A 12,907-nucleotide genomic window follows, 5' to 3' on the forward strand; every position below is an offset into this window, starting at 1 on the left:
CACCTTGTCTCTGGCATGGAGATGTGAATTTAGAACTGGTCAAGCAGTTCCTGTGAGAAGGGGATTGTCTGGGTTACATGCACTACAAGTACCTCATACAGATGGTTCCTTAGCTTCCCTCCATGCTGCCTTTGCAGTCTAACCAGTCCACTCCTTGCCCCATTGTGTCATTTTGTCCCTTCCCCTTGCTCAACTGCCTCACTCCACCCCTTATATGTTCAGTCCAGTTCTCACACACTCAGTATATTCTAGGCCTTCATGTTCTCTCTATTCACTGTCTAACCCTTTTCCTCCACTATCCTCCAGTTTCCACTCCTGCCCTCAGGCCCATATTGTTGGTACCACTACCTACCTTGCTCCCGGCACCTAAAAATCCAGTCATTTAGGCCCTGCCTAAACTTTGCTCAACTTGTCTAACAGGTTTTAAACTGATTTTCAAACAAACAATTTGCCTGCCCAGTGTGAGTGAGGCCAAGCCAGTATTAGACCATTTTTCTAGATTCTGCACCTGCAACAGTCTCCCTCTACACACAGTCCCACAGACAAGATAATGGCATCTCTGATCAACAATCCTTCTTGCTCGGATACGTGCGTGAGTGTGGAGCAACAAGGGTGCTGAACTATACCCAGTAGCTCTGGGAATCCCACAAGCAGACGCATGGTACAGTAACCTCACTGAACCCTGTCCCACACTATCAGGGAACTCCTGCAGGTCTGCCCCACAGGGTGGGGAAATATATGCTTTTTTAAAGCAGCTTCCTAGTCAATAGTCAGCCAAGTGCAACCTGACTGACCTGTTTCAAATAGAGAAAAGATTGGCAATAATTGCAGGATAGATATACTAGCTTCCAGTCCGTTCTCTTAATCCTTTTTTCTCAAACTACTATCATTGAGACAGAATTATGCACCAGCAATAAATGGGCACCTTATGTTTTGGCCATTCAGCAAAAGATTGGATGTTTTTTCTAAGAGATCTGCTCTAGGAATTACTTTGGGGCAGTTTCGTGGCCTGTATTACACAGGAGGTCGGACTACATGATCACAATAAACCCTACTGTAAGAAAACTGAGGTTCTAAAATAGATTGTATTACTGATCAGCCAAACCAGTTGCAAAAAAAAAAAAAAAAAGTGCAAGCAGACCTGATTACGACAGGCTTGTCCCCTCACATGATTAAAGTGCTGTCCTGAACAGCAATATGTGTTTATGAACACACTTGTCATAAGAAGGTCCACTGACAAGTGTTGACTCTAGTGGTAACCTTGACTGATGCTAATGAAGGAGGACTATGGGTGACTGGACAATGAGGAGAATTCTGAATTAAGTAATAAGTGAGTGAAACCTGGTTGAGGGGAAAGACTTATTATTCAGACTACTTGGAAGGGTTCTTATTTTACACTCTTCATTGAGGAAAAGAAAAGCTGTTAATTAAGGATTCAACTTCTAAGAAAACTAAATGAAAATCCTCTCTATTGAGAAAAAGCAACAAGGATGAGATTTCTGTAGCACTACCTGACAACAGATAACCTCTAGACTAACCTAGTTTGGTACATTCCACAGATTCTGCAAATTAAGCAGAGAGAGTTGACTTTATTAACCAGAGCAAAGGAAACGAAGATGAGCATAGAAAGTCTAGCCAACATGGCCGTAAATATCGCTCTCATGTAAACAAATGCACTTTCGCCTTGTTGAATCTGCAACCAGACTGAAACATCTGCAGCCAAAAGGAAGAAGTATGAACTTCCCCCATTGATCATGGAGCAGGTCCTCAAGGAATCAATTCTGAAGCACTTAGAGGGGAGGAGAGGAAAGTGATCAGGAACAGTCAGCATGGATTCACCAAGGGCAAGTAATGCCTGACTAACCTAATTGCCTTCTATGATGAGATAACTGGCTCTGTAGATGAGGGGAAAGCAGTGGACATGTTATTCCTTAACTTTAGCAAAGCTTTTGATACAGTCTCCCACAGTATTCTTGCCAGCAAGTTGAAGAAGTATGGGCTGGATGAATGAACTATAAGGTGGATAGAAAGCTGGCTAGATCATTGGGCTCAGTGGGTAGTGTTCATTGACTCCATGTGTAGTAGGCAGATGGTATCAAGCGGAGTGCCCCAAGGGTCGGTCCTGGGGCCGGTTTTGTTCAATATCTTCATTAACAATCTGGAGGATGGCGTGGATTGCACCCTCAGCAAGTTTGCAGATGACACTAAACTTGGAGGAGTGGTAGATATGCTGGAGGGTAGGGATAGGATACAGAGGGACCTAGACAAATTGGAGGATTGGGCCAAAAGAAATCTGATGAGGTTCAACAAGGACAAGTGCAGAGTCCTGCACTTAGGACAGAAGAATCCCACTCACAGTTACAGACTAGGGACTGAGTGGCTAGGCAGCAGTTCTGCAGAAAAGGACGTAGGGGTTACAGTGGACGAGAAGCTGGATATGAGTCAACAGTGTGCCCTTGTTACCAAGAAGGCTGACGGCATTTTGGGCTGTATTAGTAGGAGCATTGCCAGCAGATTGAGGGACATGATTATTCCCCTCTATTTGGCATTGGTGAGGCCTCATCTGGAGTACTGTGTCCAGTTTGGGGCCCCACACTACAAGAAGGATGTAGAAAAATTGGAGAGTCCAGCGGAGGGCAACAAAAATGATTAGGGGACTGGAGCACATGATTTATGAGGAGAGGCTGAGGGAACTGGGATTATTTAGAAGAGAAGAATGAGGAGGGATTTGATAGCTGCTTTCAACAACCTGAAAGGGGGTTTCAAAGGGGATGGATCTAGACTGTTCTCAGTGGTACCAGATGACAGAACAAGGAGTAATGGTCTCAAGTTGCAGCGGGGGAGGTTTAGGTTGGACATTAGGAAAAACTTTTTCACTAGGAGCATGCTGAAGCACTGGAATGGGTTACCCTAGGGAGGTGGTGGAATCTCCTTCCTTAGAAGTTTTTAAGATCAGGCTTGACAAAGCCCTGGCTGGGATGATTTAGTTGGGGATTGGTCCTGCTTTGAGTAGGGGGTTGGACTAGATGACCTCCTGAGGTCCCTTCCAGCCTTGATATTCTATGATTCTATGATCATGAAATTACGTTAGCTTTGAAGTTTAAATTATTAAATGCTTGAATTAGATGCCAACATTGCTGACCATGTCGTTGCTGAATGACAAACTAAAGATAGCCAGCAATGTCTAATTTCCAGTGCTGCTAGAAATACCTTCCATATCCTGACACTCAGATGTCAGAATCAGAAACTGCTGCTAGAACACATTCTAGTAGCAAAAGTGGGACAACAGTGCTGATTCATGATTTAGTCTCTAGAGGCCATGAAGAGAAGCATAAAATCCATCAAGAAGACTACTTCAAGATGAAAAATATTTTTGAACTGCTATTTTTAGTTTAAGTCTCCAGCTGGCAGTGACAACTTGTTAAAAGTCATTTAGAAAACTGTTTAGCTCTTGAAACTTAAAGCATGTGCATCTCTCATTTGCACTAGTAGATATTAACACCAGATCTACATGCTTTCTTTGCTTCCATTACATGTAAATTAAATCTTTAATGAGTAGAAATGTTTCAGAAGCAACCTACTTAGTGAAAAAATTAATCCGTGTATTAAATGCTTCTGTTTATTCTCTAGAGGCAGATGTCAAAGCCAACAGTAAAAGACAAACAGACTCTAGCCATTCATCTTGACAATTTTTGTGTCAATCTTCCAGGTACCTGTGTATTACATTTATTATTTCAAACCGTGAGGGCACCCAAAATGTGTCAGGTACTATCCAAAGAACAATCCCTCTCCTTAGAGCACCTGATGTCAGCATCACCCACAACAGTTTGTGGAATTGACCTATCTGCCGCTAACCCAGAAACAAAATTAAATAAAATTGCTAAAAAAAAAACTAGTGGAAGGCTAGCAATAAATCTGAAATCATGTGAAAGGTTCAGGAGTAACAGTCCATCAGTTTGTGAACTTTTCTGAATAAATAGACTGGATCTGATCAAGCTCATATTTGATGACCTCAGATCACAGTGTGAAGCCACTTTACTGGGCCCAAATAGCTGTAGTGGGATCTGATTTTGTAGATGAATGTGGATTAACTTTCTAGTTTCCACTGGTTAACTGCATTTTCTATTAATCTATGTAGATCTACCCAGGGAGAAAGTATTGAGTATATTCTTAAATTTGAAAATAAACTGAACAAATTTAGCAATCTATGCATATCTGGTACACTGAACAATCCTGTGAACCTTTATATTCAATAGTTAGTTCGATACAATTTCTCATACTATTACCTTTCTTAACTGGTTCTCTGCTCTCCTCAGCCTCTCTGTTGATTCGGTTTTGCTCTAATTCAACTGCAGATGGACTCTCCAATTCATCTTCTGTTTCATCATCACTGTAGGGCATTACCTCATCATTCGGCTGAGAGTCCTCATCAAAGGTTGTCTCTGAATCCCTGTCTGAATACATTCTGCCAGCAGTCTGCAAACACTTGATAAAGGCAACCAATTGACAGTTAATATAACAAAAGCATCGAAAGCCTTCTAATCTGTCTCTTCTTAAAATCAGGATTGAAAGCAGCTCTGCTAAGAACTCTTTCAACTGAGTTCAGCCTCCAATTTCAAAGATAGTTTGGAGCCATGGAACAGGATTTCTAATCCAAGACCTTTAGCACCTCTAGATTATCTTTCTGAAATTTTAAGCAGACTAATGTAATGATTATTGTAACTGACATACTAATTCCTTGATATACCCATAAATTCTAGCAAGTATTACAATAGTATTACTAACTTCAGGACCACATAGGTCTTTACAGCTGTTACTATACTGGAGCCCATGTCCTCTCAAAAAGGAGAGATACTACAGATAGAATTCAGATCCTTCTGGTTCAGAAGCACAGGCTCTTACCACTTGAGCTAGAAGAGAATCTTCATTAGCAGTGACTGGTATAGGGACTGAATCAGTTCCAGTTGCATCCATTAGGAGGGCAGTGGGAGAAGCTCACACACAAGTAATTTCTTTCAATAAGATTAAATGAACCTTTATTTTTCATGTAAAAAACCAAATGTGAAGTGTTTAACTACTTCTACAGGATATTTGGACATCATGACTATTGCAATAAAAAAAAACATAGTAAAGACATTCATATTATTGCACTGTAAAATGTAGTATTCTGATGAAGTAATAAAAGTAATGTACTTAGAGTTGATTACAAATATAAATTATTTACATTGAAGGCTTATACTATACACAAGTCTGTTTAAAAAAATCCTCAGCATTGAACACGTTATTGTACCTACATACTCTCATAAGATAAAAGCATAGCTAGCCTTCACCTCTTCCTGAAAGACCCTTTAAAATTTTAAATTCCAACTCCCAAGAGTCAAAATATAAACACAGATTTGTGGTCTCTATTTTCAGAAGAAAAGTTTTTGCAGATTATGGCTTTTGAGAAACAATTCCTTTTAAAATGTTCAAAGATCTGGCCTTCTCTGACTTTTCACAATCCTGGATATGAGCAAGACTTCTAAGAGGAATCATCAGTCTCTTCTACCAAAGTATTTTTAAAGAGCTGAAAATTGTTAATTTTGGAGTATTTTCGGCATCTTGTGAAGGATCATTTTCTATTTTTGGAGTAAGCTCCCCAAGATGCATGTTTCAAAACATTAGGTCATTTTTAAAAAGTACAAGTTTTAAAAATATACTTAAATGGTACAGAAGTGCCTTCATTGAATTATACAATCTGGAGTTAAACTTCATCTTCAAAACATGGAATATAAATTTAATACTATTCTTCCAAGTCATGGTTAAGAAGTTAAAGACTCTGTGTGCCCATTGGCAACTAAACAGGACTAATGGAACCATTTTAAACAAACATGTTTAATAGTCTGTTTGCCTATCCAGATTTGCCCAGCTAACAGATTACAAATCACACTGTAGACAAGTTTGGAAACCTACCCATGAAGCATTTCACAATTATGAGCCATGACATTTGGGAGAAAGAATATGAACAGAAAAACATGAATGATAATTGGGAACTGTACAATATTTTACTGGATGCCCAGAAAGCCTCACCTGAGAAGGAAGGTCACACTGGTTAAAAAAACAATGTGGCTTAGAGAGGAAATAAAAGCAGCAATTTAAAAACAAACAGCAAAAAACCCCACCACATAAACAGAAGAAAGGGGAAGTTGACAGAAATGAATATAAATCAGAAACTAGGAATTGCAGAAAATTGATAAGGGAAGCAAAAGGATGCTTGGCAAAATCTACAGCCAGCAGAGTTAAGTATATTAGGAATAAAAAGAATCTTAATAATGATATTGGCCTATGGAATGGAAATGGTAACAGTCAATAAAAATGCAGAAAGAGGAAAAGGTGTTCAATACATATTTTTCTTTTGTATTTAGGAAAAAGCCAGATGATGCAGTCTTATGTCATGATGAAACACTTTCTATTCCAAAAACAACTCAAGAGGATGTTAAACAGCACCTCCTAAAGTTAGAAATTTTAAAAATCAAGATCAGCATAATCTGTACCCAAGAGTTAACACACACACACACAAGCTGGCCAAGGAGCTCTCGACTGTTCATGTTGATTTTCAAAAAGTCTTGGAACTCTGGGGAAGTTCCAGAAGAAAGCTACTGTTATACCAATATTTTTAAAAGGTAAATGGGAGGAACAGAATACTTATAGGCCTGTCAGCAAGCAAGTCACATCTTAGCAAAATAATGGAACAACTGATATAGGACTTAAAGATTAAAAGGGGGTTAATTGGCTGCTAAATATAACTGTGTTCATGTAGTATACTTAGTGGTTTGTAAGACATTTGATTTGATACCATATGACATTTTGATTAAAAAACTAGAATGATACAAAATTAACATGGCACATATTAAATGGGTTAAAAGCCAGCGAACTGATTGGTCCCATAATGTAATTGTAAGCAGCAACCATCTTTGAGCAGGTATGTTTCTAGTGGGTCCTACAGGGATTGGGTTTTGGCCCTATGCTACATTATTTTTATCAATGACCCAGAAAACCCCCCAAAATCAATGACACAGATTAGGTAAGTAGTAAATAATAAAGAGGACACATCACAGATACACAACAATCTGTATCACTTGGTGAGCTGGGTGCAACCAATATGTATTTCAATACAGCCGAAATGTTAAGTCACACATGTAGGAACAAAGAATGAAGGCCACACTTACAGGAGGGGGAATTATCCTGAAGCAGTGAGTCTCCAAGAACTTGGGTATCATGATGGAGAATTAGCTGTACATGAGCTCCAAGAGCAACACTGTGGCCAAAAGGGCAAATGCAATCTTTAGATATATAAAGAAGGAAATAAGTTGGAGTAAGGAAGTTACATCACCTCTGTGTTTGGCATTGGTGACTGGCATTGGAATACTATGGCCAGTTCTGATGTCTGAATTCAAGAAATGTTGATAATGCATAAGGTAGAGAGAAAAGTCTCTAGAATGCTTGAAAGATAGTTAAACATGCCTCATGATGAAAGATTAAGGTCAACATATTCATTTTAACAAAAAAAAGATTAAGATGTGACTTGATTATAGTTTATATGAATTTTCCTACATGAGGAATAAATATTCAATAATATAAGGCTCTTCAATATAGCAAAGGTATAACAAGATGTAATCCTGGAAAAGATGAAGCTAGACAAATTCAGACCAGAAATAAAGTACTTTTTTTTTTTTTTTTTTTTTTTTTAAAGTGAGCGTAATTAACCATTAGAACAATTTGTCAAGGTTTGTGGAAAATCCTCCTTCACAGGTCAATTTTAAATCAAGATTTTCTAACAGATATGTTCTAGTTCAAACAGGAATTAATTCAAGGAAGTCCTACAGCAGAGGTGGGCAAACTATGGCCCACGGACCACATCCGGCCCGCAGGACCGTTCTGGCCGGCCCCTGAGCTCCTGGCCCAGGAGGCTTGCCCCCGGCCGCTCCCCTGCAGCCACGCAACACAATGCTCTTGGCGGCGGGGCTGCAGAGCCCAGCCTGACCCGGTGCTCTGTGCTGCGCGGCTGCCTGTCCTGGTGCAGCCACGCCGCCAGCCACCGGTGTTCCAGGCAGTGGTAAGGGGGCGGGGAGCAGGGGTGGGGGTTGGATAGAGGGCAGGGGAGTTCAGGGGTGTGGTCAGGGGCATGGATAGGGGTCAGGGCAGTCAGAGGGCTGGGAACAGGGTGGTTGAATGGGGGCAGGGGTCCCGGGGGGCAGTCAGGAAGGGGGGGGTTGAATGGGGTGGGGGGGGCAGTTGGGGGCGAGGGGTCCAGGAGCGGTCAGGGAGAAGGGGTGGTTGGATGGGGCAGGGGTTAGTTAGGGGTGGGGGTTCCAGGGGCTGTCAGGGGACAGGAGCGGCGGGGGTGGGTGGATGGGGCAGGAGTCCCCGGGGGGCTGTCTGGGAACAGAGGGTGGTAGCTGGCCCATGCCTGGCTGGTTGGGGAGGCATAGCCTCCGCTAACCGGCCCTTCATACAATTTCAGAAACCCGATGAGGCCTTCAGGCCAAAAAGTTTGCCCGCCCCCATCCTACAGCCTGTGTTTACAGGAAGTCAGAGTAGATGATCACGATGATCCCTTCTGGCCTTAGGGCTTGCCTTGCTTACAGTGCTGCAGTGAGCTTCTCCTGTCAGCATAGTTAATCCACCTCCCTGAAAGGCCACAGCTATGTCGATGGCCAAAGCCCTCCTGTCAACATAGCACCGTCTACCCCGGGAGTTTGGTTGGTATAACTGCATTGCTCGGGGCATGGATTTTCCAGGGCTCATCGTCTGTGAATCTATTTCCATCTATAATAGCAACTCTTTATTCAGTATTTTGCACACTTTGGACTTATCAATGCTAGCCTAATTACAGAACATTGCTTTAAATATGGGCCCTAATCCTGCAACTGGTATCATACAAGCAGACTGTTGCGCCTTCACCAATCCTCACTATCTTCAATAGGACTCTAAATGTAACATCCCACCCGCATACTTATGGTTTCAGGATCAGGGCCATGTATGTGTAACTTACGTGTATACATTTGCTAAGGAAGACATGTAAATATAAACAGTGTTTAAACCAAATTTAGAACTCTCTTTAAACATATGCGGTCTCTTGGTAGATGGAGGATGCCAGAGAAAACAGACAGGTAACGTCAGATTACTACTTCTACCCTCCAGGTCAGGGAGAATGGGCAACTGATAGTCATTTCTTTCAACAAAAAGAACGAGGCGTACTTGTGGCACATTAGAGACTAACACATTTATTTGAGCATAAGCTTTCGTGGGCTAAAACCCACTTCATCGGATGCATGCAGTGGAAAATACAGTAGGAAGAGAGATAAGATAGACACACTGACAGAGAATATGAAAAAAAGTGTTGCTACACACACACACACACTATAACGAGAGTCATCAATTAGGGTGAGCTATTATCAGCAGGAGGAAAAAAAACCTTTTGTAGTGATAATCAGGATGGCCCATTTCTAACAGTTGACAAGAAGGTGAGAATAATAGCAGGGTTGGGGGAGTAAGCATGGGGAAATAGTTTTACTTTGTGTAATGACCCATTTACTCCCAGTCTTTATTCAAGCCTAATTTAATGGTGTCCAGTTTGCAAATTAATTCCAATTCAGCAGTCTCTCGGAGTCTGGTTTTGAAGTTTTGTTGTTGTAATATTGCGACTTTTAGGTCTGTAATCGAGAGACCAGGGAGATTCAAGTGTTCTCCAACTGGTTTTCGAATGTTATAATTCTTGACGTCTGATTTGTTTCCATTTATTCTTTTGTGTAGAAACTGTCCAGTTTGGCCAACGTACATGGCAGGGGGGCATTGCTGGCACATGATGGCATATGTGCAGGTGAATGAGCCTCTGATAGTGTGGCTGATGTGATTAGGCCCTATGATGGTGTCCCCTGAATAGATATGTGGACAGAGTTGGCAACGGGTTTTGTTGCAAGGATAGGTTCCTGGGTTAGTGTTTTTGCTTCAGGTTGGGGTGCTGTCTGTAAGCAAGGACTGGCCTGTCTCCCAAGATCTGTGAGAGTGAGGGATCGTCCTTCAGGATAGGCTGTAGATCCTTGATGTTGTACTGAAGAGGGCTGAAGGTGACAGCTAGTGGCGTTCTGTTACTTTCTTTGTTGGCCCTGTCCTGTAGTAGGTAACTTCTCGGTACTCTTCTGGCTCTGTCAATCTGTTTCTTCACTTCAGCAGGTGGGTATTGTAGTTGTAAGAATGCTTGATAGAGATTTTGTAGGTGTTTGTCTCTGTCGGAGGGGTTGGAGAAACTGTGATTGTATCTTAGAGCTTGGCTGTAGACAATGGATCGTGTGGCGTGTTAGTCTCTAAGGTGCCACAGTACTCCTCGTTCTGTTGGCCGATACAGACTAACATGGCTACCACTCTGAAACCTATCATTTCTTTCAGTACAACTTCAGTTAGAGAGAGAACTAATTACTGCCTCAGATTTGTGATTATTTAAAACTATAGATCTCCCTACCAAAAACTGAATAGAAGGTTTTCCTGTGTTGTGGAGTGAGCCATTTTAAAGTGTCATCACGGAACTTTCCCCAATTTGCTAAACAGAAGATTTGAGGATCACTATTGTATATAATTCATTTTATGCTTCTTTTCCTCCAGGAATTTTAGCAAAAAAGATCAAGGGCTTTGGCCACACATCCCTTTGTGGACAGTCAGAAAACATGGCAATCTGAAGGCCAAATGGATGACATATCACCTTTACTTTATTTTTTCTCTATTCCAGGGCCTACATTTGTAAAATGTAACCCTACTCCCATCATACTGCACTTGAATGCTGAAACATTAGATGTTTGCTTTATATCAATTTTCAAAAGCTAGCTTAACTCTGACTAATAAGCTAATAGAATCTCTCTGTGCCAATATACCATAGCTGGCCTATAATTCAAAACCTAAATGGGCTTCTTTGAACCAAATCAATGAGCTACTTTTGTCTTAAAATAAAAGAACAAAAAGTGGGAGCAGCCTTAATGTTACTAAACTACCATTGAGAACACAAAACATTTATTTTCTTTACTAAATGTAATAAGTTCACCAATATAGTTACCTATTGCCATGGAACAAGGTAACACTCACAACAGATTCAGGTTCAGCTGAAGCAACATCAGGTGTGTATTCTGAGAACACAACGCAGAACCTAGTGGGTGAGGAGCCAGACAACTGTTGTGTTGAGCAGACGATGAAGGGCACTCACTGAGTTCTTGTACAGCCAGCGTAAGCAGCCTCTGGTGCACAATGACCAGTGGGGGATATGCTATACTAAATCAATTACAAGCCCTGCACAGGCTGCATGAGCTCCTTATATTTACCCTCCCTTCAAGGATGCCTTCCAGGTTTCTCAGGTCTGGACTTGGCAGGGTAGGCTTGGTGAAATTCCCTAATCTTATCAGATGTGTGGATGTGACTGGTGGGAGTCCCACGACTGGTCAGCTGGCCTATAAATTTCCCAAGTCACAAGGTACCTCACAGTTTGCTCTTGACTAGCTGAGAATCCAGGATCCATTGTAAAGAAATTCTTCATGCCCGTGGATGATGACTGGCTGAGGCTTGACTCATCCAGGAAAGGGATTGTGAGTACCTGGCTTTAAACAGCAAAACATGGAAGACGAGATCCAATGGAGGTGAACAGGAAGCTGTTTGACCAAGATGGGGTTGATTTGCTGGATAATTTTACATGAACCCAAGTAATGATGATCTACTTTACGTGAGGGTGAAGTGGAGGTCAGATTCTATGATAACCATACCCAGTCAATGAGACAAGGGACTTCCCAATGGTGTCGGTCCACATAATACTTGTCGCTATTTTTGGCAGTATTGAGATGTTTTCTCAGTTCCTCTTGGATGTGGTAGAAAATGCTGGATTAGGTGGATGGCTGTGGGGCATGAGACACCTTTTGTAAGGATGGATAGAACTGCAGATGCAATCCATAGACCCAGTCAGCCAGGTGATAACTGATGAAACAATGAAAGTATTATTCAAGGGTTTGATTAATCCATTTGGTCACATAATACACATTACACATATGATCACATAGCACAAGAAGCACAATGAAACTAAATAGTCAATAGGTTTAAAACAAACAAAAGGAAGTACTTCTTCACAATGCTCAGGAAACCCATGGCGCTCATGGCCATGGGAGGTCATGAAGGCCAGAAATGTAACTGGGTTCAAAAGAATGAGGTAAGTTCATGGAGGATAGGTCCATCAATGGCTATTGGCCAAGATGGTCAGGGATGCAACCCAATGCTTCAAGTGTCCCTAAACCTCCAACTGCCAGAAGTTGGGACTGAACAGCAGGGGATGGATTCCTCGACATTACCCTGTTCTGTTCATTGCCTCTGAAGCATCTGGCACTTGCCACGGTCAGACAAGATACTGGACTAGATTGGACTATTGGTCTGAACCAGTATGGGTGTTATGTTATCTTCTTATGTCTGCCCATCAGTATGAGGATGGTAGGTAGAGGCAGGATGTAGCTTAACATTCAGCAATTTAAGAAGTCCTAGCCACAAATGGGAAATGAATTGTGTGCACCAGTTGATGATGATGCTAGCCCAGGGAGTTTAAACATGAGTTTAAAAAAAAAAAAAATGGAGATCCTGGGATTCAAGATAAAAGTGGACCATTTTAGTCCCAATTTGGATTGATCCAGTTTGGATAGATCAATGATAAAAATTCATGGAGATGAATGACCAGGATTGGGATGGGGTTCATAAAGGTATGATTCCCAAATATGTTTCACGCAGCGGGCCTCTGTTCAAGAGAAAACATTGGAGGAGTTAATATAGAAGATGAATGTCTGCATCTTTGACCCCCAGATATTTAGAGAAACTAGTATCCATGGTTTAGAGTGACCACCAGAAGAGA

At 41.5% G+C, this 12,907-nt stretch overlaps 1 protein-coding gene across 1 annotated transcript in view; it reads right to left on the minus strand.

Annotated features, from left to right (window-relative positions):
- The window catches only part of ATP8B1 (ATPase phospholipid transporting 8B1), a 145,045-nt gene that overhangs the window by 79,889 nt on the left and 52,249 nt on the right, over positions 1-12,907 (minus strand). The window contains exon 2 of the mRNA XM_073343620.1: positions 4,287-4,485. Coding sequence (XP_073199721.1) covers positions 4,287-4,464 — 178 coding nt within the window. The 5' untranslated portion in view covers positions 4,465-4,485. The remainder of the gene's footprint in view (positions 1-4,286; positions 4,486-12,907) is intronic.

This window comes from Lepidochelys kempii, chromosome 5 (genome assembly GCF_965140265.1).
Source record: "Lepidochelys kempii isolate rLepKem1 chromosome 5, rLepKem1.hap2, whole genome shotgun sequence".
Classification (NCBI taxonomy): Eukaryota; Metazoa; Chordata; order Testudines; family Cheloniidae; genus Lepidochelys; species Lepidochelys kempii.